Source organism: Pantherophis guttatus, chromosome 5 (genome assembly GCF_059756535.1).
Source record: "Pantherophis guttatus breed Tessera chromosome 5, ASM5975653v1, whole genome shotgun sequence".
Classification (NCBI taxonomy): domain Eukaryota; kingdom Metazoa; phylum Chordata; class Lepidosauria; order Squamata; family Colubridae; genus Pantherophis; species Pantherophis guttatus.
The window spans coordinates 58,744,381-58,770,788 of NC_142067.1; the positions used below are offsets into that span (position 1 = coordinate 58,744,381).

At 35.6% G+C, this 26,408-nt stretch overlaps 1 protein-coding gene across 13 annotated transcripts in view; it reads right to left on the reverse strand.

The window, feature by feature from the left end:
• The window catches only part of KDM6A (lysine demethylase 6A), a 277,427-nt gene that overhangs the window by 71,804 nt on the left and 179,215 nt on the right, over window positions 1–26,408 (reverse strand). For all 13 annotated transcript variants that reach the window (XM_034423876.3, XM_034423880.3, XM_034423878.3 and 10 more), the window contains one exon: window positions 6,344–7,119. In XM_034423876.3, the coding sequence (XP_034279767.2) occupies window positions 6,344–7,119 (776 nt within the window). The remainder of the gene's footprint in view (window positions 1–6,343; window positions 7,120–26,408) is intronic.

A 26,408-nucleotide genomic window follows, 5' to 3' on the forward strand; every position in this document is an offset into this window, starting at 1 on the left:
AATTTTCAAACATTTTTTATGTTTTCAATTACATTATTCATCCATATTTATATTCATAAGTTCATTCCTTTCCCTGATTCACAACTGAGCTTCTATAGTAATTCTCTCACCGCCATATTCCCTCACTGTCATAAAGATGTTTAGAATAAAATAGAGAGAAAACTGAGATTGTCTATTAAAATAAATGCACATCAGGTGCAAGTATGTGATTGTTTTAAGAGTTATAGAAAGCTAAACCAGCTCTAGTGCGCCTTGTAGTTTGCAGTATGGGCTATGTAGTAGTAAGAATGCAACATTATAATTACTGGAGATACTTAAATTTTGACCATGAATACATAATGCCAAATCCAAAAAACTCCAATATTTGCATGCACTGAATGTTTCTTTTGAAAGAATGGAATGTTTCTTATTTATTTTATTATTTATATTTCACACTTCTGAACTGCCTCAAAGAGAGACTCTTTTTTGCTTTCTTTCTTTATAACAATTTAGAAACTTCGTTATGTTGTTAAGGCAGGATGCATCATGATTGGCTGCTCTTTGAAAAAAAATAATCCAAAGAGTCTTTGGGTTTATGAAAATAATTCCACAATGCTATAGTTCCAAGAATTAATTTTTATAATAAAATCTTACAGACCAATCATGACAATTATTAAAATCCAAGTTGAAAATGCTGCAAATCCTATAATCCACAGAAAGATGTCCCCAAAGCCTAGAATTGGTTCTAAGAAAGGCAGCAGAAGTATACTTCCAACTTTAAATCTTATCTCTACACTAGTAGAAACTTCTATAGAGTCCACTTGTTAGGTTTTGTCAAAAAAGGAGAAATTTTCATCTTGGGAGGAAACCATTAAATTTATTAGCTAACTTTAAGACAAACATATAATGTTATGCAGTGGTGGGTTTCAAATTTTTTTACTACCGGTTCTGTGGGCATGGCTTGGTGGGCATGGCATGGCTTGGTGGGCATGGCTTGGTAGGTGTGGCAGGGAAGGATACTGTAAACTCTCCATTCCCTCCCCAATCCAGGGGAAGGTTACTGCAAAATTCCCATTTCCTCCTGATCAGCTGGGACTTGGGAAACAGAGAATAGATGGGGGCGGGGCCAGTCAGAATTTTTACTACCGGTTCTCTGAACTACTCAAAGTTTTCGCTACCGGTTCTCCAGAACTGTTCAGAACCTGCTGAAACCCACCTCTGATGTTATGAATCGTTTTTAAAAATATATTCCTAGTACATGGAAATTCATGTCTGAACAAAGCTATTTTTGCACAGATATTTTTAACAGTTTACTAAAAAAACCTGATGCAGATTATCTATGGAAAATTATAATGAACTATTGCTACTGTTCACTTAAATCTTATACAGAACTTTTGTATATGTATAAGTGAATACATGCTCTGTATTTTTCTTTTTTAGTTTTTTTTTTCTGTCATTTTTTATTTTTTTCTATTGTATTAATAGAAGGAAAAAACCCCACATGGTTAGAAATTTAAAAATTTGAGAAATGTTGATGTTACCAAAACATAAAACCAAAGAAAATATTTCCTACTTCAGAGTCTGTTTTGGTGGTGGATGTGGGGAAAACAGAAATTTTTAAATTTTTATACCTGTTCAATTATTTAAAGAAATTTTCTTACTTCAGAAACAGAAAATTTTAAATCTGTACTTTAGTGATAATGCTAAATTTTAATATTAAAGTTAAGGTTAGTGTCTGTATTTAAAAATGATGCTTAGTAATATTTTGTCCCAAAATATTCAATTAGAAAGAATTGTGAAAATATGCATAGTTAAAACAGAATTTAATATTCAGAATGTAAAACTTCTATTTTTTCATAAAGAATTACAGTGCCTTCTTCAACCTTTTGGCCATGCAATTCTGTTCTTTTAGGGAACAAAAGAGCAGGCTCACATAGCTACAAGGAGTTGGTTTCAACTCCAATTCTTTTAAATTGCTCTATTCTCCTGAACAAGCAAGGCAATCAATTCCTTGTTTCTAATGCAATCTCTAGAGCAGTAAAATTTATTGCTGTTCCACACAGACTGACTGGGCCGATCTCTTGCTGTTTGCCGAAGTATAACAACATGGTGCATAGCAGTACCGGGTTCACACCCTTCCAGATCCTATAGATGCCAAGTCAGCTAGTCAGAAGTCAGAAAAAAATCTACCAATCTCTTTAAAAGTGAACCATAAACCCCATAAGTGCGGCCCAGGACAAAAAGAACAGGAACGAAAAGTGTACTTTGTGCCTAGCTCTATGCAGGGAAGACCTGTTGGGAGTGGAGACTCCTTCAATTTAAATAAAACCAATCCTTTCCCAATTATTTCAATGGGGCAGAGGAGAATATGAACATTTACCATATTTACGGTGGATATAAAAAGTCTACACACACCCTTGTCAAAATGCCAGGTTTTTGAGATGTGAAAAAATAAAACCAAAGTAAATCACTTCAGAATTTTTGTACCTTTAATATAACATATAAGGTACAAAATATCTTATATACAATTATTATATACAAAATATATACATTCAATTAAAGAACAAACTGAAATCTGGGGGGGGGGGGAGACAATAAAAAAGTACAATAAGCTAGTTGCACAAGTCTGCATACCCTCTTATAAGTAGGGATATAGCTGTGTTCAGAATTAACCAATCACAGGGATTCCGGAAGCATCGTGGCGAGACAGTTGGGGGATTAGCAGGCTCTGATGAGCTCCGCTAAATCCCAGGCTGGCGAACCGTTGCAGAGGGGTCTTCGGACCGGACCTGTCCTGTAGGGACAGGGAAGAAAGAGAGGAACCTTGGAAGACCAAGAGAAACAGGCAAGTTCCTCTGAGATCAGAGGAAATTCTGACTCTGCAGCAGGGGACGGCGGCCATTATGACCGCCAGTAAGCTGGGGCAACTGGATCAAGCACTTTGCAGGAGTGGAGAATTGAGCAGAATATTGATGCCGGGTGAGTGATATTTAACTCATAGGCAGAACGAAAAAAAGAGGATTTTTAAAACAATTGTAAATGTCCTGGTGTGATAACAGCAGCTAATAGGCGTGGGAAAGGATGGAAAAAGAAGATTAAGGCGGAAATTATAAAGTGATAAAACCCGATCTGAAAATTGTTTTTTGGGATTTAAGTATTTGGAGAACTTTAAAAAAAAATCAGAAGAATTAAGAAGCCGAAAAGACCCTTTTTTAATTTGGGAACTTTAAAAGGAGGAAGGATAAAGAAGGAAGAAAAGCTTGTAATAAAAAGGACCGGTTAATGACTTTAAATTGAAACTAAATTGGAATGTAACGTTGAATTTGGACTATGCAAATCTGGACTGAATTTTAAACTGATTTGGTGCATATAAAGGTGAAAAAGAAAAATTAAATAAGTAAAAATTGTTTAAAGCTGACAGCAAACAAATGGACACTTTTCCAGCTTGTTGATTGTAATAGTGGATTGCAGAGAGCCATCTTCAGGAGAAAAAAATTATTGCAACACTGAATCTTTGCTTTGGAAAGAAAAAAAAACTTGGACCTTGAAAGTGATAACAGCATGTGAGAATTTTTAAGGAGGCTTTGTTTGTTCACAAGTGTCTTGGCTTTGAAAAAAAAAGAGAGAATTACAACGTAACTTCAATTGGAATAATATTAATCTAGAAAGAACAAAATGGTGCAGGAATTTAAGGAAATGATGAAAACGATGTGCTTATCATTGAAAATGGAAATAAGGGAAATGACCACAATCTTGCATGGAAAATTGAAACTTGATGACCAAAAAACTGACTTAGGATACATTCAAGCTGACAAAAAAACAACTAATGAGAAGCAAGAAAAAGAGACTGACAATAAAGAAGAAGACAAAGACAAGGAGATTGATTATGGAAAATTAAATGATTATGTGGGTAGCAATAATAAAAAAGAGAATTTCAAAAATTACATTGGGATTAACAATGGAAGAATAGAAACAATAGAAAACAAAGAAAGAAAAGAGGGAGGAATAGAAAGAATATAAAAAACATAAATGATTACACTGGGATTATCAGTGAGAACATAAGAAAAAGAGTAAAGGGTTGGAAAAGAATGGGAAAGATACAGAAAAATAGAAGAGTGTATGCTCTTAAAAAACAAAATGATTGTATTGGGTATAACAGTGGAAAGATACGAAAAAGGGAAAAGAGTTCAGGACTTTAAAATACAAAAGAAAAGAAGGGGAAAGAAAAAGAAAAAAATATAAAGATAGAAAGGGAGAGAAACGGAAGAGGAATATGGGGTAAATGAAATGAATCTTAGAGAAAAGATGAAATTGTATTTCTAATGAAATGATGTATGATGAATGTAATAATTGGAATATTTTTAATTAATGAAAGGGATTGTAATAACTGGAATATTTTCAATTGCATATTTGGAACTTAACTAAATAAGAAAAGGAAGTTGAAATGATATTGGATTATGAATGAATTAGATATAATTAACTGGTTTTTATAAAAATGTTGAAGTGTACTATTCGGAACAGTTGATAAAGAAAAAATTATTTGAGACTGGAATAAGAGATTCTAAGAAAATAATTAGGAATTGTATTATGTTGTATGAGTCTAAATTTAGGGGTACTGGAGTAAGATTGATATTTAATTGATTTTTCATTGAATATGTTTCATTAATTAGTGAAATTATGATAGATTACTTTTAAAATAAAAGATAAGAATATAAATAATTGATGAAATAATATAATGGTAATAATGAATTATTTAAGTCAATATGAAGACATGACAAAATGTAGGGATGTCTAAGACTTGAAAATAAGACCCAGGAATAATAAGTTTAATACATGAAATTGCAGTGGTCGGAACATTTGGGTTAAGATATATAGTTAATTGGTTTCTACTAATATGTTGAATTGTATTATTGGGAATAGTTGATAAAAGAATCATTGGTGATTAAAAGAAGAGAATTTAAGGAAATAATTGGGGATTGTACTATGTTACGTGAATCTAAATTCAAGGGTTCAAATTTTAAGGAGGGAAAATTGAGCTATAATAGGATGAGAAGTCAAGATGAAGGGTAATATTGGTTTTTTAAAATTAAAGAGAATAAATGCTATGAGAAAAATTGAACATATAAAATTGTGTTAAAGATGAACAAAATCTGTACAAATTTAAGACCGGGCCAATATTCTGTTCAGAAAAGATGTACTGTATGTTTGTTTGTGTGTTTAAAAAAAAAAAAAAACTTTACAAAAAAAGAAAGAATTTTTTTCACATTCACATTCAAACTGATGGTAAATTGTAGTCAAGACCCACCTGCCACCAATTAAAGAGATTCTGTTCAAGCCCATATAAAGTTCAGCTCTTCTGATAGGAGTTTCCTGAGATTTACTCAATTTCATTTTATACCAAAAGCCATGGTCTGCAAAGAGCTTACAAAGCATTAAAGGGACCTCATTGTTGGAAGGTATCAGTCAGGAGAAGAAGAAGAAATTCCAAGGCATAAAATGCTGAAGATGAAAAGGAATGTCAGCTTTCAATATGACAATGACCTAACGCATACCTCCAAATCAACAGAATGGCTTTGCCAGAAGATTAATGTTTTTGAATGGATCAGGTACAGCCCGGACCTAATCCAATTGAAAATCTATGGAGTGACCTGAAGAGGGCTGTACACAGAAGATACCCTTGCAATCTGACAGATTTGGAGTGCTTAAGCAAGGAAGAGGGGACAAAGATTCCCAAGGCAAGATGTGCCATGCTGATAGGTTCCTACCCCAACAGACTGAATACTCTCAAAAAATCAAAATGTGTTTCAACAAAGTATTAATTTAAGGGTCTGCACTTAAGCAACCACATTATTGTGTGCTTTTTATTTTCATCCCCACCCCCCAAAAAAAGATTTCAATTTGATTTTTCAACTGAATTCTACAGCCTATAGGTTACATTACAGGTGGAAAAAAATTGAAGTGATTTATATTGGTCTCATTTTTTTACATCTCAAAAACATGTCATTTTATTTGAGTTTTTATATCTACTGTATATTCTGCCTTCATTCTGACTCATGATGGCTACTCCATTTCTTCTGCCAGAATTTGCTTTAACGTAGGGGTAAGACTGCTCTTCAATTACATTTCCAATACATATTCAAACATGTAGTTATGTGTATATATTTTGTTTTTAAAAGAACTCAAAAGTCAGAACACATTCATTTTCAATGGGACATACAATAATTAAAAACAAGTATCTATAAAAACAAGTATCTATCGTACAATTTAATGATTTTTATTTCAATAAAATTAAAAATATTTGGGACACAGACAGTACATACAATATAAAATTGTTACTTGCAATTAAAGGAGTTTGTGCACTTACCTGCATGCTTTCAGAACCTCTGCAGAACTTGGATATATAGATACCGACATAGATGGTATGATCGGGGAATTAGGTTTGTGTCCAGTAAGAGGAGGATTGATTTTTAAGGGGCTCTGAGAGTCCTCCAATGCCTCTCCATTAACTGCATGTCCACTATGAGGGCTGTTAAGGCTGGTAACACTGTTTGTGGTAGTCTGTTCAGTAGATTTTGGAGAAGGTGTTGCTGTGGAAATGGCTGAAGATGGTGAGGAGGCAACAGAATTCTCAGTCTTTGTATGAACCGTTGGATGGATGTTATTGACTTTGTCACAGGTTCCAGTACCCACATTGTTATTGGCTTTTCCCATCAACAAGGCAGAGAGCTGAGGATTGTCTGAACTAAGTAAACCTGGTGACTTTGAATCTCCATGGCTAGGGCTAGAAACAGCATCTGCCGTCACCTGATGGACATGATTAGGAAGTCCTTCTACACTGGCAGTGCTGTTAAGTGTCTCTCCAGAATGCCTGTTTATGTCAGGCACTGCTGATGTATTTCCTGAAGGCTTGCTCTCTTTGGTTAAGGTAATGCCTTGTTGTCCACCTGAGGTAGCAGTGTGAGAGGGGAGGTGATTGAGAGCAGCCCCCTGTGTTACTGAATTGCTAGGCATGGTAGGATGTCCATTTTGATTTTGAATACCAGTGCCAGCTGCCTGGAGATGCTGGGAAGGCCCAGTGGAAGAGAGAGGTTGTTCACTATTAGGACCTGCCAAATGTGAACTCTGACTTTTTTGAAGCCCCTAGAGAGAAGAAAAATGATTTTATTTAAATACCTGAACATATATTCTACAGTTTAGGAATCAGATATAACTTCAATATTTTCCCAACACTGTCCAATATTTGTTTTTCCAATAGTTCTCAATATTTTCAACTCGTAGTTTGAAAACATGAATTTCAAAAGCCTATTTTGAAAAGGAAGTATCAGAAGGTCTCACCTCATCGCTCAAGCTTCCAAATTTCTCCAAAAGAGCTGTAGCAGCATTTTAAAATAAACTATAACATAGAAGTCCATTCTCAAAAATAGCATGAGACAAATGATGGTTATTATAGCTCAAATTCGAAAACTGTGAAAAGCGTTAAAAGGCAACAGAACAAATTTTGCTTTTTTTCACCAATGGCACTACCAAGAATGCTCTATTTAATGTAATGTACTTTAATTTTTGTAGTTATTGTTTTAAAATGAGCAAAGCTGCAAGTCCCTTTTCCAGTTAATTCCTTTTCTTCTCTGAATGATAAGAAAGACAAATATTTAATATTAGAAATTATAATGAAAGCCTTAATGGGAATACCTAGACCTGCTATACTTAGGACACTCTAAATCTTAATAACTTATTCTAATTAATATTTTTAGTTTGCAATAAACTTAAAATGGTATAGCCCATCCTACTTCTATTTGTATAATGTTTAAATAATGGCAAAAATAAATAAGGAACTAAATTTGATTAAACTTCCAATGTTTTATTAACTAGTTTGCATACTAAAGAGTGGGGATAGGAGAATTTTACATTTCTCTTTGGGCAGAAACCTGTAACTGATTTGATATTTTTTCCTAGTTGCTGGTGTTGCAGTCACACAGCTACCTGATATAACTCATTCCCCTCCCATCCACCAGCAAGCATACGTGCCCATAGGAAGTATTGAGGCATTTGCCTAAGATATAGCATGAACAATGGACTCACTTGAGGCATAGGGCAGGCGTTAGTTGTAGAGAAGTATGGCAGCCAGCCTCAGTGAGCAAACACTACATAAACTACTGCCCTGTGCCTTTGAGGGTATAAAATGTTAACTGTTTAATTTTAAATGTTTAATTTCAGTTGCATTTCTACAAAATGCAGACCCAACAAGTCTCTCTCTGCATGTTACGTGAATCTAGACATGATCTAAATGTAGAACTAGAAACTTAGTCATTCCAGCTCTTTGCCCAGCTTTAGTTGGTTGCCAATTGCAGTCTTTCCTGGGATCCACTGAGGATAGTCATTCATATCATTGTCACGTGTCATCCTGCTTGGACAATTGTAATTTATCCTCTAGGGGCTGCCCTCAAAAGACCACCTAGAAATCTCAACTGTGCCTATGGATTGGCCCTATTTTTGTTACATTACATTGCTGCTATAAGAGCTGCACTCGCTTCAAGATGCTGGGTGGTACTATGAAGCCCTACATGAACTGAAACTTGAAATTGTTGAGACTGCCTTTTCTGTGTACAATTTGCTTGTCCCAAATATGTATGAGAGTTTAGATAGAAGTTGTTGTCCTCTGTGGGAACTTCTCCCTAATAATAGTTTGTTTCCAAAAGGAAAGAATGTTTCCTTTCCTGATGACTTCCCAAAAATTGTCAAGATTAAATTATTCTGGAAAGCCTCTGAATAGTTAGATTGTTTTGGAATGCTTAATTTTGACTAATATATGACTGTTATTAAAATTTATACTTTTTATTATACAATTTTAGTTATTTCCTCCTAGAGATAATTCCTTATACAAAGCTGTCTACAAGTCCCATAGGTAAATATTCCAACATTTTACTTTTCACCTGGAGCCATGGAGCCTAATAATCAGCAATATTGAGCATTATTCTTTAACATTAACCCCTTAAAAATACCTGCATATCATACTCCTTGCAGGCCCAAAATTTGTCTTTTTAATTCCTTGGAATTCTCCCCCCAATCTCCCAAATCATTGTTACAAGTAGGGAGATCATCAACTGTGTTTAAGGAATTGTATGCACTCCAAAAGTAAATTACTACAATTTACCCACTGTCTTTTTGAAATCAACAGCTCCAAAGCAGCTTGAATTTGATTATTGTTCAGAAAATTCATTAACTCAAGCTAGATAAGCTTAAAGGCTGCTCTGTTGAAAGGTGTGGGGGTTGCAATCAAGCTGCAGAGGAAAAGAAAAAGGAAAAAAGCTCCAAGCCTGTGGAGGAAGCACCAATTGGAATTAACCTTATCAAGGCTTGTACACCCTTATACGCTGTCTGGTTGGGATCCAGCTCAGTTTTCAGACATGGTACAGAATTGGTTTCTCAAGTTAAGTAAGTAAGTAAGCTTTTTATTGCAGTCAGAGACCAAATTAAAATACACATAGAAGGGGAGTATATTTTACAAATATAGATAGATCATGTGACAGTACACCATCTACTGCCTCAGATACAATCTGTACTGTCAATACTAGTGATCCTTTGCCATAGGGGTTATCCGTCTCTTCCCCCATTTTTTTTCAGCCACGACTGCAGCAAAATTTTTTGCCACCTTTGGAGTTATATTGGGGTCTGTGTCCTGGAATAGGAAATAAAGGCTGAACAGATCAGGTGAACCAGGGAATCTCTGGGAAATAGGAGAAATGAATCTTGATCTTATGTCTCGGTAGTGGGGACATACGAATGTAATGTGGAACAGAGATTCCGGGGATCGGCCATCACATGTATTGTATAATAGATGGATTTTACTCCCCCCGAGAGCCTAATTTCTCAAGTTAAAAAGCCTGGAAAAAAGGAAGGGGCCAGAGACTTCCAAAGTACAGAATTGTAGAATGCTATTGAGCTTATTGGTGAAAAGTTGGATAATAAGCCTCAAATTGTTGCAGCTTGACCTATTTAATTCTTGGTTTGAATTTTTCATAAATTTACCTATGAGTTGGTTTGAACTGCAGATTTCCAAATAGTCTGGTTTTGTTTTTAGTTCCTGACCCTGAATGCTTAAGGTTCTGGGGAGAATAAACTATAGCAGGTTTATTTTATCTTTTGATAGTCCAGTGTTTGCTTTCTATTACTCATTTCAGCTCCAGACATCTCTGTTTACAAGATACTTTGCCATAAAGGAAAAGTATATTCCTTCCTACCATCAGTAATGATTTCTTCCAAATCTATCTCTAGCAAAGTGTTATCTTTTTACTGAACCTACGAAATCTATGTTTCTATCAAATGTATGCATATTATTTCCCCAAAATGTAATTTTAAATTTACTACTTTGAGTTATACACAATTGTTATTTTTAATTCTATTACTACTATTATTGCTGTAATTTGAAATTGATGTTAACTGTTAGGAAAAAAACAACAAATGGGAATATTTAAAGCTACCATTACCTTTTTTAATTCACTTTTTTAAAAAAAGTTCTCTCCCAATACTTGGCAAATTCCTATCAAAATGAACTGGCTGATATTGCCAACTATCTCAAATTGCAGTAGGCAATGTTACTTGTCTTTAATTTTTTAAGATTGTTATTTTAAATGTTTTCAGACAGGTCTTAAAGATCTTCTTAGGATGAATAAATGCCATTCCTTCTTGCACGTACAATATAACCGAATCATTGAATCTGTTCATACAAAGTCCAACTCCCTGCTTAGGAAGGAAACCCTATACCATTTCAGACAAATGGTTATCTAATCTCTTCTTAAAAACTTCCAGTGTTGGAATAGAATAAAAACTTTATTGTCACTTTAAATGTACACTAATCATCATTCATTAAAATGAAATTTAATATTAAATAAAATGTTACATGCTAAGCAGGGCTTATTTTTACTGTGTGTTGTATATTTTGTGAATTGGGTTTAGTTTAGTAGTTTATGATACAGAATATTGTGTGAACCTAGAAAATGATACAATTAGGAAATGAGGGCAAATGAGATTTAAACCATGATGGTATTCTAGCAGAAATCTGCAACGATTTTTTTAAACAAGATTTCGAAGCTCATTAAAGGTTTCCAGATTACATGAAGCTCTTTTCTACTGATAGAGACCTGGGTGTTTAATTTCCAGATAGATCATCTCCTTCAAGCTGTCATAACATGGCAATGGGTTTCCCATTTAAAAAACCTCCAGTGGAAATATCCCACTATTTATTTCAACAAGAAAGAGATAAAGTTATTGATATTTTCAACACTAAGCTAGATTCATTATTTTTATCTAAAGTCAAATTAGTAGGAATGAGGAGTCTCAGGAATGGCAAGGAAAGTGCTGAAGAATATATCAAGCATATTAAGAATTTGGAGAAACAATATATTAAGCGGCAAGCAGACTGAGTTGTTCTGATTGAAAATTCAAACTGTAATGGTTTCCCTTGGCAGAATCAGGGAACCTGATTATTTTTCTTTGTTTTCTCCTGCAGAAGCTAAACTATCTGGAAAGTCTGCACTAGAATGGTCAATGGTTAATGATAGAAATTCTGGAAAAAGGTAAATAACAGGATACCAAACACACAGTAGCTCGCCCCGATGTAAGAGCCTCATTGAGCATAAAACCAACGTGCTCCTAGACTATTATGGTAGCTGAACCAGAAGCACATTCTTATTAAAAATGAAAGTTTTTTAACAGTTGTCTAGATCTGTACCAATGCTGCATTATGAGATGCTTAAAATGTTCATTTTCACAGCACAACAATAAATAGGAAGGAATGGCTGCAGTGGTCTAGTTTTATTAGATATGTTGTTGTTATTTTTGTTTCTGTCTATACACAATGACCAAGTCCCATCTTATATTAGTTTGTGTTGATTTTTATGATAATATATTGTGAGTAACACAGAGTTAGTTGGAGTTAGGCACTGTCTAACTGAGTAAACGAACTCTGACAGGGAAGACAGGAGTCCAACAACTGTCCTTTTTCCCAACACAAATGATACAAAAATGTTAATCTGAAGGGAAGCTTACTTCTAAATTTAACACATTTCAAAAAGGGAGTTTTCTGGGTCATAAAGTGCAAGGAGTTACAATAAAGTTGGTGCTGCAATTAAAGTCACTGTATCATAGCATCATTTATTTATTTATTTGGGTGTTTTGTTTCCTTGGACAAATTCTAGTATCAAAATTAAATAGGAAAATAAAAGAGGAAATACAGATTTTTGCACAGATTGCATCTTGATGGAAAGAGAACATGCTATTTGTGTGCTTGTTTCCCCACCCTTCACAAAGGAATATAAAAGTACACACAGTAGAAAGGGTAGTCTCTGGAAATAGCTTATTTCTAGAAAGTTTAGAGTATGCAAAGAAAACCCTTATCTTTAATGCACATAGAATTATGCCTGAAATGATTCATAGGTAAGTTAAAACTAGTTTGCATGGTATCCAAATTTATAAAAAATATCTAAAAAGTTGGTTATAGGTTTTAATGATTCATGCCTGCTAGCTGCTGTGTACTCAACATTCTATTAGAAGCTGGTGCTTTGTAGCTCACTTATGAAAACAATTCCCAGTAGAAAGGGAAAATACAACTATAAATACCCCTGGTAACCAAAAGAGAACAACTCCACCAACAAATTCCTAATTTATAATAAGCATCAATTATTTTAGCAATAATAATTCTCATCTCAAAATACCTTAAGAATATCACATACAGACATCTCAGTTAAGAGAAGTCCTTTTATAGTTCAATATATAGTTACAAAGAACAGAACAAAAGAAAAAAATTCCTGGAATTTGTAATAGAAATCGATAGCTATGTTCCTTCAATTTGTTCATAAATGATTCAGAGGAGACTAAGGAATCATTGGAAATGGTCAGACTATTTAAGGACGTTAAAAATAAATAATAAATACTGGGATTAAGTTCCCTTTCCTGCCTAATCAGTGATTTTAAAAAATTAAGATGAGAATATAAATCTCATAGTGGGAGGTCATGTGTTGTATAACAGACCAGAGAAACTTTCTGGTTGGGGAAGATAGTTTAATAAGAACACTAACACATAGTGTATCTACTAGGAAAAGAAAATTTTAAAAAATCACTTAATTGATTGAAGCATTGGGGCAGAATGAACACGGGATGGAATAATATTCAGCAAAGTTGTATTTCAGGTTCTTTAACTTTAAAAAGAGAGAATGAATCTGGGAAGTTGGGATAATGTGACACGGATACCGTGTTTCCCCCAAAATAAGACCGTGTCTTATATTTTTTTGAACCCCGAAATAAGCGCTTGGCCTTATTTTCGGGAAGGACTTATTATTTTGGGGCACGTGGAGCAAGATGGGGCTACTCTTACCGTTTTACCTGATTTCCAGCTCTGCGTTCAAATATTTTTGGGGAGGGCTTATCTTTGGAGGAGGCTTATTTTAGCGCATGCGCTCAAAAGCCCTATTGGGATTATTGTCAGGAGATGTCTTATTTTCGGGGAAACGGTATAAAATTATGAATGTCGCAGGAAAAAATTGATGGGAGTTTCTATTTGTTACAACATTAGAATCATCCAACTGAGCTGAATAGTGGTGATGGAGAGAGATTTGGGACAAATGAAAATAAGACTTTCACACTTGGACTAAGTAAGGAATTCACCACAAAATATAAAGTTAGACAATTTTAAAGTGGGATTAGAACATTTCCAGTATGTGTCTAAATAATAGTGCTAGGGAACTAATAAGCAAGAACATATGATATTGCATCTTGTTATGGCTTCCCCATCAGAATCTATTTAGCTACTATGAGAACAGAATAGTAAACAGATTCTTTGTGTTTTGATTCAATACAACTCTTATATACATTGCAATTAAGGCATTTCGGCAACTGAGTATGAAGTCTGCAGGAAATTTACATCCCTCTTGTATTACAGTAGCTATGTATCTGTCCTTCTAATGCAAATTCTTTTCCTTTTTTTTAATATAATTTTTATTAATATATTCTATACACCAATACACAAATAAAATATACAATCCTGCCACCATGGTATAATATGATTACATTGTCCATAAGTATAAAGTCATTCTTTTATACATACATATTTGCCATCATATATATACATCATCATGTATCTATTCTATCCCAACTTTTCTGGACCCAATCGTACCATACTTTCCAATTGTTATAAAATTCTGAATCTTTTTTACCATTGATCAATCTAGTTAATCTATCTGATTCCGCACACTCATTAATTTTATATATTATTTTCAAATCTATCGGTAAGTATTGATTTTTCCACTCCTGCGCATAAGCTAATCTTGCTGCAGTGATAATGTGAATCAACAAGAACCAAGAACTAATGCAAATTCTTTTCCTCATTATTTGTTGAACTGGAAATTTGAATACAGCATCCTTCCATAGTTGTGTCCAAATATGGTGAAGACAAGGCATCTCCTCTACTTCTTAGGTGTTTCTAGAATTCATGGAAAAGAAATCTAAGCCTTGACCAAAGACAAAAATGTTTTGTGTGTTCACTTGTAGATTTTAAGTGTAAATAAATATATTTAAAAAGAATCTTGAGCTACATTTCTAGAATAATGCCTCCTTTAACCAGAATATGACAAGGACTTTTCAATGTACAGAAAAAAAAAATCTCACCCCCAAAAGAAGATGTAAACAAGCCATGTCTTTCTGAGATTAAAGATCCTAATACTGGTATTAGCAGTTCTCTCCAGCTACTGAGAAGAATTTTTCTTCTGTTATCTTGTAACTGTCATCACTGAACAAACTGTCAGCTGCAATCACATGAATATTACTTCATCTAAACCCCACTGTATATGTAACAATGTTTGATTTTCTTTTTAAAAATATAGTTAGTTTTATTTTAAATGATTCTGTAACTTGCAGTTTCAATACAATTCACACATCAAGTCACGTCATTACTTATAATTCTCAACACAAATCAATTCTATACTCACCAGAAATGCTACCATTTTAAGAGAAACTAAGAGGAAAATCAATGTGGTTAAATCAAAACTCTTATGTATAAATTAATTATAAGGACAATGTTCTATTTACAAAGGGGCTATGTTCTGAGACTCTGTTCATAAATCCATATTATTTGTGAATCCAAACAAGCATAAAAAATATTCAATTGGAAGTTAGGAAAAGGCAGAAAAAAACCCATTGGGATTCTAGTATAGTGTTTTTGTTTTGTTTTTTATCAAATCTGTAGCACTGCATTCCTGATCAAATGTGTTTGAAAATATTTATGTGATTTATATTTCTCATCCCACAGGAATGCATGCCACCCTGTTTGCAGGTCATGGTCTTCTATTGTTAGGACTCTGTTATTTTTCAGCTCCATCCAGTCTTTTAACTATACTAAACTTGCCGCTTGGTGATAAATTTCCCATTCTGGTAATGCCAATCCTCTATCCTTTGTGTCTTGCAAAAGTTTTAATTTAATCCTGGGCTTTTTCCCTTGCCATATAAATTTGGAAATTAATTTATTTAATTCTTGAAAAAATGTTTTCCCTAATTTTAATGGTATCACTTGGAACAGAAATCAAATTCTCGGCAATATATTCATTTTTACTGTTGCGGCCCTCCCTAGAAATGAGATTTGTAATTTTTCCCAATTTCCTGTCTTTTTTTATTTGATGTATCAATTTATCATAGTTGTCCTCTTTAATTGAAGAGCATTTCACTGTAAGCCAAAGTCCCAAATATTTAATTTTCTTAGTTATCTTCATTTTTATTTTGTCCTCCAATTCCTTTTCCTGACCCTTTGTAAGATTTTTTATTAATTTTGACTTATCCTTATTAATTTTGAGTCCCACTACTTCACCAAATTCTTCTATCTTTTGTATCAATTTAGAACCCGTTTCTATTAGATCTTCCAAAATAAATACCATGTCATCGGCAAATGCTTGAGTCTTGTATTCTTCCTTCCTAATTTTTAAGCCCCCTATTTCCTGATCTTCCCTAATTTTTGTTAGAAGAGTTTCGAGTGATAAAATAAATAGAAGAGAAGTTAAATATTGGTCTATTTAACATTCTCTTTGTTCATCAAAATTTTTTTCCATTTTGGCCGCTTCTATATATTGTTTAACTTTCCCATTTGCTGTCTCCCTGCTTGTATAGCTTTGTAAAGTAGTTTTGTATTATTTCCTTTTTTTCTTCTCTCCTATACTGTATTATACCATTTTCATCTTGTAACTGTTGTATTATTCTCCTTCCTTTTTCTTTTCTTAATTTATATGCTAGCCATCGGCCTGTTTTATTCACATTCTCAAAATAATTTTCCTCATTTTCTGTGCTATTTTTTTTTGTGTTATCAAATTAATCTTATGTTTCCTAATGTTCCATTTTTCCTCTATCTTTTTATTTTGTGGATCCTTTTGTACATTTTTTTTTAAAAAATTTGATTTATATGCCGCCCTTCTCCGGAGACTCAGGGCGGCTTACAATGCGCTAAGCAATAGCCTTCATTCTTTTTGTATATTTATACAAAGTCAGCTTATTGCCCCCACAACTGGGTCCTCAATTTATCTACCTTAGAAAGGATGGAAGGCTGAGTCAACCTTGAGCCTGGCGAGATTCGAACCTGCAGTAATTGCAGACAGCTGTTCTTAATAACAGGGTGCTTTAGACCACTGTACTACCAAGGCTCTATTCATATTCAATTTTTAAAAATTCTTCCCGCAAGCTTTCTAGTTGCACTCTCTTTTCTTTATTTTTCTTAGAATTATATGCAATGGTCAATCCCCTTATATAGGCTTTTGTGGTATTCCACAAGTTTTGTATCGAAGTATCTTTTTTTTAATTTATTTGAAAAAATGTTTTCAACTCCCTCTCTAACATCTGTCTATATTTTTTATCTTTACACAAATTCTGATTCGTTGTCCATCGTTTATTTTCCATTTTAATATAATTGGATTGTGATCGGCCCAATCATTTACTCCTATTTCAATTTCTTCTATTTCATTTTGAATTTCTGCTGTTGTCCAGGCCATATCGATCCTGGACCACGAGTGATGTGGGTATGAATAAAATGTATATTGTTTATGTGTTCTATGTGTCTCTCTCCATAAGTCTCGCAGATTGAACTCGGATGCTGTATCATAAAAGGCTCTTGGTAACAAACTTTTTTTCTTTTTATTTTTTTTTACTACTTTTATAGTCTCTCTCGACTTATACCACCAAATTAAAGTCCCCACTCATACAAATCCTTTCCTAGTCCATGTCCACTAATTTCTTGTGTACATTTGTAAAGAATTCTTGTTGATTTTTATTTGGTGCATAAATTACTGTAAGTAGCATTTGTTTCTGTTCTATCTCCAATTCCACCATCAAGATTCTACCTTCGTCGTCTGCATATCTTAGATTTTATTTTATTTTTTCCTTTACATATATGGCAATACCTCCTTTCTTTTTATCTGCTAAAGTTGTATAATGTTCCTAATTTTCTATTTTCTAATAATTTTCTGTATTCTTTTTGTATATGAACCTCTTGGAGGCATATCACTTCAGCTTCCAATTTCCTTAATTTATTAAATATTAGTGTCCTTTTCTATGGGATATTTAATCCATTAATACCGAGAAAAGCTTACTTGCTTCTCCCAAATTCTACTTGATCTGTCTTTTTGTGTTTCTAGTCTCTCTTACTACCTTTCCTTTTGCTCCTTCTCTTTCTATCCAGTCTTTTTCTTGTTTCTTTTATAAGTCTTTCTCTATTTCTAGTTCTTCCAATTTCTCTTCCTCCTGGCTTCTAGTCTCTAATATTTCCCTACTCCCTTGATCATCCCCCTGCACGAAGTGGTGTTCATAAAATTCTTTTGCCTTCTCCAGTGAATCAATCCTATACTTTTTTTCTTGCCATGTCACAAGTAAGCCCTCAGGTATCAACCATCAATACAGTACTTTATATTTAATTAATTGCATTGTTAAAAATTGATATTGGCGTCTTTGATCTCTTATCCTTCTTGATACCTGTTTCAATACTATGATTTCTTTGCCTCTATATATTAACGTTTCCTCTCTTGTCCTTTTATATACTTCGTCTCTTATTGACCATTTCATGAATTTAATGTTTGCGTCCCTCGCCAACCTATGTCTTCGTGAGTAGTTTGTGTATACTCGATAGGTTTCATCAATATCTCATCTTATTTCCTGTTTATCTTTTCCTAATATCTCCGCCACAATTTCTGCCATTTTCTCTCCTAAATCATCTTCTTTCTCTTCAACAATATTTTGAAATCTAAGGAAATAAGCAGCTTTCTCCATTTCCAGAAATATGATCAATTCGGCCAATTCTCTGTTTATTTGCATCAATTTCTGTTCCCACATTTCCATTTGCTTGTCAATCTGATCGATTTTTGTTTCCACTTTTTGGATTCTCCAAAAACTGCGTGCACGAAGCAAACTGGTAGTAAAGCTGGTTAGAACCCACCACTGCCTCACCCGCTCCATGCTGACTTCACCACTGGAAGCCCCAGGCAGTTTATGTGCTCCTAGAAGAGTGTATATATTACACTTCATCTTAGCAAGTTGCGTTATTTCTAACTTCCAATTCAAACTCGAGACCAACATTTGGTAGTCATGGTCTGGTTTCGGCTTGTTTGATAGTTTGAGTGGCTGGCTGCTGTTACTATTTTCCACCAATATCAATAAACAGACACATCAACCCAGTCTACCAATCATTGAGAACAAAAGAACTGCATCAACCACAATCCCGAAGATAGCATTTAAAACAAACAGGCACCCCACTACACAGTAAGTATTAAAAAACCAAAATCACAGAAATGCATGCCTCCCTATTTTCATAAGTTTATAAAACCATGTCTGCGGAAGTACGGTTCCGTGTCATGCCCACCTTGGCCATATCCACCATGGCCATGCCCACATCCCCACCCAACCCTCTAAGGTAAAACCCAATCCTGATGTGGCCCTCAATGAAATTGAGTCTGACACCTCTATATTAAGTTGTTGAGCCTAAAACTGTTTACTTTGAGGCCAGCATTAATGTTTTCCAGGGCTTTGTTGAAAATTGATTCAGAGTAGATATTAAACAACAGCGCAGACAGAATACATCCCTGTCTCACCCCTCTTCATATTTCCGCATCATCTGAGTATATTCGGTCTAGTCTCACATTTGCTATCTGTTCTGTCCCCGTCCCACACACGCACCCCCACAGACGGCCCGGAGTTAATAAGCCACATGACAAAATCTTTGAAGATAAAGCTGGCAGCAACCCAGTGGCTAGCTGCCAATTCAGACTTTACTCACACAAAACAAAGATTAGACTGCAAGCATTCCCATAAAGCAGGCAAAGTTTCAACAATACAAGGATTAGTCCAAATGCAGTCCGACAAGGCAGGCAGAAGTCCAGTAACGCAGAGATCATGGATTATTTCTAGTTTTTGCTCGTCACAAACTGAACCGGCCACCACACCCACATTTATACCCTGTGGGGTATGGTCCAGTGACTCAGCTAATCTCTGGCACGCCTTCCCCTCTGCTGCGCACGCTTCTCCCTGCGCCGCTGCCGAGGGTCCAGCCACCACTTATCTACTTCGTCACTGTCCACCTGTGGCTGCGGGGACGTGCTTGGCTCTGGACCTATCTCTTGGCCTTCGGTGTCCTCCGGAGGCATTGCCAGAGAGGCCTTGCCAACTCCTCTCCCTCACTCTCAGAGTCTGCATCTGTCGATAGCCCAGGCTCAGGCAACGGAGCCACAACACTATCTGATGTCAATATAGATTCTTTATGATTCGGATGTCTTTGTCATCTAATCCCACTTGTTTCAGGATTTGTAATAGTTTGCTATGTCTCATTTTATCGAATGCCTTTTCAAAATCAATGAATCACATGTAAACACTGTGATTGACATCTCTATAACGCTGTGCAAGAACTTGAACGCTGAATAGGGCATCTTGTGTACCAAGATTGTTTCTGAAACCAAACTGGATAACTTGAAAAAAGTATTCATCACACATTGCCTATGTTCCTTGCAGAAGTCTACAAATCCGTCACCTCTACCATTTCTGGTTCCTAAGCCAAAGTTTCCAACTACAGGAGCATCACTTCCTTCTCCCACTTTTGCATTGAAGTCCCCCATGAATATTGTGTTATCATTACTTTTTAGGGTTTTCAGTATACTGCTTATATCTTGATAGAACTTCTCTAAATCCTCCTCAACACTGTCAGCCGTTGGAGTGTAAACTTGTATAACATTCATATTTACTGGAGTACTATTTATTTGGATCATTATCACTATTGGATACAGAAATAAAGGACTTAATGCATTTATTTACAAGATTGTTTATGATTATAGCTACCGTATTTTCCGGCGTATAAGACGACTGGGCATATAAGACGACCCCCAACTTTTCCTGTTAAAATATAGGGTTTGGGCTATACTTGCCATATAAGACTGCCCCTCTTCCAATGCACACCAAATAAAAATTAAAAAACATCAACTGGCTCACCTACAATGTAAAAGCAGCTGTGCTAGACCCAAAATGGACCCTGTAACAAGCAGGAACCTCACACAGCCACAAAAAGCCCCCCCAAAAAACTTTCACACTCTAAACACACACAACACAACACAACTGGCTCACCCACAATGTAAAAGCAGCTGTGCTAGACCCAAAATGGCCCCTGCAACAAGCAGGAACCTCACACAGCCACAAAAAGTCCAAAAAACCAACTTTCACACTTTACACACACAAAATTCCACATACAGCTTTGTGAGATTTTGTGTGTTTGTGTAGTTGGAGTGAAACACTACAGAAACACACTAAATCTCAGAAAGCTGCACAAATATTGTTTTATTTTATTTTATTTTAATTTTTATATGAAAGCTAAATTTAAAACTTCCTAAACTTTAAATGGCTAGGTCTAAAAAAGAACAACTAAAAAAACCCCAATTGACTATTTTTTTTAAAGCTCCCAAAGGGGAAAAAAACTTACCCAATAGAACAGGGGTCTCCAACCTTGGCAACTTTAAGACTTGTAGACTTCAACTCCCAGAATTCCTCCGCCAGCTTTGCTTTGCTGGCTGAGGAATTCTGGGAGTTGAAGTCCACAACTAACTCCTTGCTTGATTGCAGGCAGGGAGTTGCTTGCTTGCCTGAATAGATTCAAGCAAGCAAAGCAAGGCAAGCGTTGCGATTAGCAGCTGAGGTAAGCAAGCTGGAGGGGGAAAACTTTTTCCCTTTTACATGGCTCTGGCGATGCCAGCTGAGTTGCAGGGAACTCAGCTGGGATCGTCAGAGCTGGGATCCTCAGAGTAAAAGGGAAAAAACTTTTTCCCTTTTACGTGGTTTTTGGCGATCCCAGCTGAGTTGCAGGGAACTCAGCTGGGATTGTCAGAGCTGGGATCGCCAGAGCTGGGATCGCCAGAGCCATTTAAGGCTCGTCAGAGCCTTTCGGGCTGGTCTGCCTGGTTACAGGAGAACTACACCCGGCGTATAAGACGACCCCCGACTTTTGAGAAGATTTTCATGTGTTAAAAAGTCATCTTATACGCCGGAAAATACGGTACTCCATTTTGATGATGTTTACTATTTTCTCTGTTTTAACAGATGAGCACAACTCAAAATGCACTGACGATGATGTCTTCTTGAATGGTGATGAAACATTTGCAACCAAATTGCCAAGCTCGGAGCTCAAACCAACAGCCTAACTACCAACCTGAGCTACTAATAATCAAACACATTTCAGATGTACTCTTTTAATGGGATTCCAAGGCCCAAGAAGCCTTTGATTGACTTAACCAAGCCTTCAGTTTCCAGAAAATCCTTCATTATTCTAATTCTGCTTCCTCCCTCATTATACAAGCTGGTATTTTCAACTTCATTTTGGAACCATAGTTTTGACCCACTCTGGAAAGTCTAAACAATATTCTTCCCCATGTATTCCATTCCTGTTAGCATTTGCCAGTCAAGTGATACTATTATATACAGTGCAGCTTAAAGATTTTGAACCCTGCATAAATATAACCTAAAACATACTCTATTTTTACACAGCCCTTAAACTAGATAAAGAGAACCCAATTAAACAAGTCAGTCAGAAACATTATACTTCACTGATTAAGGAAAATAATCCAAAACTACATATCTGTGCATGACAAAAGTATGTGAACCTTTGCTTTCAGTAACTGTGTGTCCTCCTTGGGCAGCAATAATTGTAGCATTTCTTGTTAACTGTTGATTACTCCTGCACATTGTCTTGGGGGAATTGTAGCCATTCCTTACAGAGCAGCTTCAGTTCAGGGATGTGGGTGACCTTTCTCATATGAACTGCCTGCTTCAGCTCCTTCCATAACATTTCTATAGGATTGAGCTCTGGGCTTTGATGTGGCTGTTCCAAAACATTAAACATTAAAACATTCTTCTGTTTTAATCATTCCATGGTTGTATGATTTATATTTTGGATCACTGTCTTGCTCCTGCATCACCCACTTACTTTTGAGGATCTATTCACAAACTATTATTTTCCAATAGAATTTGCTGGTACAATTCAGAATTCATAGTTGCCTCATAGACGATACTTCTGCCCTTATCCAGAGGCAGCAAAGCAGACCCAAACCATGATACTGGCATGGCTATATTCCACAAATAGATTTAGAATTTTATATTGGAAAGTTAGTGTTTTGCCAAACATAACACTTTTCATTCAAGCCAAATTTTGGTCTCATTTGTCTCCAAAATATTTTTACTGGCCTTCTCTTTTTCCATGTCTTTCGCAAATTGAAGATGGTAAACAATATTCTTTTTGAGGATATTGGCTTTCCCCTTGCAATCCTGCCATGCATATTACTGTTGTTCAGTGTTTTCTTGATTATGATCTCATAGACATTGACATTTGCCAATCGAAATGTTATCCTGGGGTTCTCTAAGATAGAATGGGACAATTCACCATAGCCAACTCGCCGTGGCCAACTTGCCACAGGACAAGTTGCCATAGAACAATTTAACAAATCAATTATTTAAAAGAAAAAAATATTTTAATTTTTGTCATTCGCATTTCATTCTGTTCTTCCTTTTGCATCCTTTCCTTAATGGTTCTATTCCACCATTTCTTTGATATTAGTCTAACTCTTGTCCCATAGCGAATTGTCCCATGGCGAGTTGGCCCATAACAAGTTGGCTGCAGTGAGTTGGCCCGTGGTAAGTTGGCCTGCAGCAAATTGGCTATAGTGAGTTGGCTGTTGCAAGTTGGCCATCATGAATTGTCATAGACACCCCCACAGAGACTTCTGGGAATATTACACAACTTATTCTTTGTGTGATCTTGGTTAACCAACCACTCCTAGTTGGTGTTGAACTATATTTATTTGTACAATGTCTGCTTGGCAGTGAACTGATGGAGTCCAAACTCTTTGGAAATAGTTTTGTAGCCTTTTCCAGCATGGTGGACATCAACTCTTTTTCAGAGATCTTCAGAAATCATCTTTCTTTGAGCCATGTCATATTTCCATATGTCTGTTTTGTGAAAATCAGACTTAGATGGTGAATACCCAGAATTATGTTAATAGTTATGTTGATTAAAGGCAGGACATCTCACATTCCCACCCAATTATCAATTGAATGAAACATCTGAATCTACTTTCCTCTTCAAATGAACTAGTAATCCTACAGGTTCACATACTTTCACAACAAACAAATATGTAGCTTTGGATTATTTTCCTCAGTAAACCAATGAAAAAATATATAAAATTATAAGTACAAGTATATTTTTTACTAATTTGTTTAATGTTTGATGTAAGCTGCTCAGAGTCACCTGAACTGCAAGGTGGGTGGCAAATAAATTTGATAACGTTTTTAACCATCATGGATGCCTTTCAGAGCTGGTGTCATTTGTTGGAAAGGGCAAGAATCAAACTAGGTAGCACAATCTGTTTCTGTTTCTGACTTATAAAACACTTGAATTTCCAAGCAATAAGAACACAAATGCTGGGACCTTGTCAAATAAGCTTCTTGTGCCTTACGAATTCCTCCAGCTTCCATCTTATGCCATAATTCTCTCCCATTTGTATTGGGTTTGTATTATATTGTTTTTGGAAGAAAGACTTCTTCCTGAGCAAATCCATGCTAAGATTCCAGAAAGTTTATATACAAACTAGGAGGGATGACCTTCAGAGGACCACTTGTAATCATCATATTCTGGTGGAGAATTTCACCCAATGATCTTATGTCTTTTCTCATAGATGGAGAAGATTCTGCAACTCTGTCATGAGTTCACACCCACCCTTTTGGTTTTCCAAAAAGGTCTGAAGATGCTCTACCAACTGGTTTGGAGCCCCAATGGGGGTGGCTCCATTCTGGAGGTGGTCAACAGACTAAAACTCCACTTTTCCCCCATGTACATCTTACTCCCTTTCCCCATCTTTGTTAAGCTAATTTAATGTTACTATTTATTGTTTTAATGTTGTACTGTTTCTTATTGGGTTTTTAATTATTGTAAGCTGCCTAGAATCACTACTAGGTGAGATGGCAGCATATAAATTGGATATCTAAAACAAAAAACAAAAAAAAACTGCCAAGCTCCAGACTGCAGCCTCCACTCACTTGACAAAAGCCTTAGACTTTACAATTGACCTATCATGTCCATGCTCTAAATACTGTTTTGGTAACAGCTGATATTTATCTAAGATGGTCTACTTCATTCTTTGCCATGGCTTTTCTTCTACTGAGGAAAATGGCCATTTATCCATGTTCTCAAAAATTACAAGTTGCTCAAACTCCTGATTCATGATGTAGGCTACCATTCATGATATGCTTCTAGCAGACCGAACTACTGGAGGTTAAAATCCAGTTACCTTTGGATAATTACCCAGTCACATGAGGGAAGTTCATGTGAAAGCAATACTTTTGTTTTTGCAGCCAGAGAGAAGCTTTCAGCAATGAAGACTACGGGAGACAAAAAGTACATACCATCCATTTATGTTGCTCTGCACCTGTAGGAACAGGGGTGTTTTACTATGGACCAGAGGGTGGAAAAACATTCTGTATCAGAAAAGAGTGGTTTCTGATCTTTCCAGACACCCAGAGGGGGAGGAGGTGTAATAAAGAGGATGATGATGTAAGTTACATGATTATATGAACAACCCATTGCTACCTAGCAACATGACTGAGAATCACAAAGCAAGGTAAGTACCGGACAGTGGGGAGGAGGAAAAAAGCAGCACTGGATTTAAACCGTAATATAGAGAGGACTATATCCTTGCATAAACAGAGCAGTTACTTTCCTACAGTAACTTTATTTCACTTGCCTAAAGTAACTTCATTTCATTATGCATTGAAGATTATCTAGCTGTACCAACTTCACTATTTAGGCACGTTTTGCCTTTAGATCACTGCAAATAAAGCACAATTCATTACCAATTAGAGGTTATAGGCAAAGAATCTCCAATAACTTATATTAGTAAAATATTGTAACCAGATAGAATGCCTCTGTAAAAAAATATCTAGTTAAGATTTTTAAATTATCTGTTCACAATAATAATAATAAAAAAAATCACAGGTGATAGTTCTTGAGCTGGTGTTGGCCTTAGGCAAATGGAGTTCTTTTCATAACCTAATGTATCAGCATAGTATGCAAAAGGCCAAGTAATGTGGCCTTTTGCAATTGATACATGAAAATTTTGTCAATGCACAGATTTTTCTAAGTGATCTCCAAGATTTTTTAGCATGGCACCAAATGGGTCAATAACCAACCTACTTTATGCTAGAATCTTTCAATTTTGATTGTCAGATCTGTATATATTGTAACCTTCCCCAATTCTTTGTCTTCTATTCTACTATCCCCTGCTATTGCCACATTAATTACCTATATTTTCTTCTTTTAAACCACAGTTATAGCTGCTGTGTTATAACACAGCCAAAATTTTGAGAGTATGAATTCAGAAATCCCACAATATTTTAACCTGCTCATTTTCAACTACTATTTCAAATCTATTTTCTCATCAATTTGTCATTAATGGTATACGATAATTTTTACACATTTCAGTGAATCATTTTGGCAACTTATGGTTTGTTGCAAAGTCAGCCACATATTTAAAGGATTTGGCATTTTTATCCACATATTGAGCACTTCACAAGGACCTGGGATAGGCAGATGTTGTTCTTTGATAGTGTTAAAAGCAGTGGTGGGATTCTGCTGGTTCTAGGCGGTTCGGCCGAACCGTTTATTAAATTGCTGGCTCGCCCCATGCCTTGCCCCGCCCCTCCGCACCACTATTTATTGCCAATAAATAGTGGTGGGCAAAGGGTGGGCAAGCCAGCAATTTAACAAAGGGTTCGGTGTTTTTTTATAATTTTATTGGCCTCGCAGTTGCCGCGGGGCTTCAAAGGGTCGCCCTACAGCTGATCAGTGTTAAAAGAAAACGAATGAGTAGACCGGTGTCTGCAAAAATAAA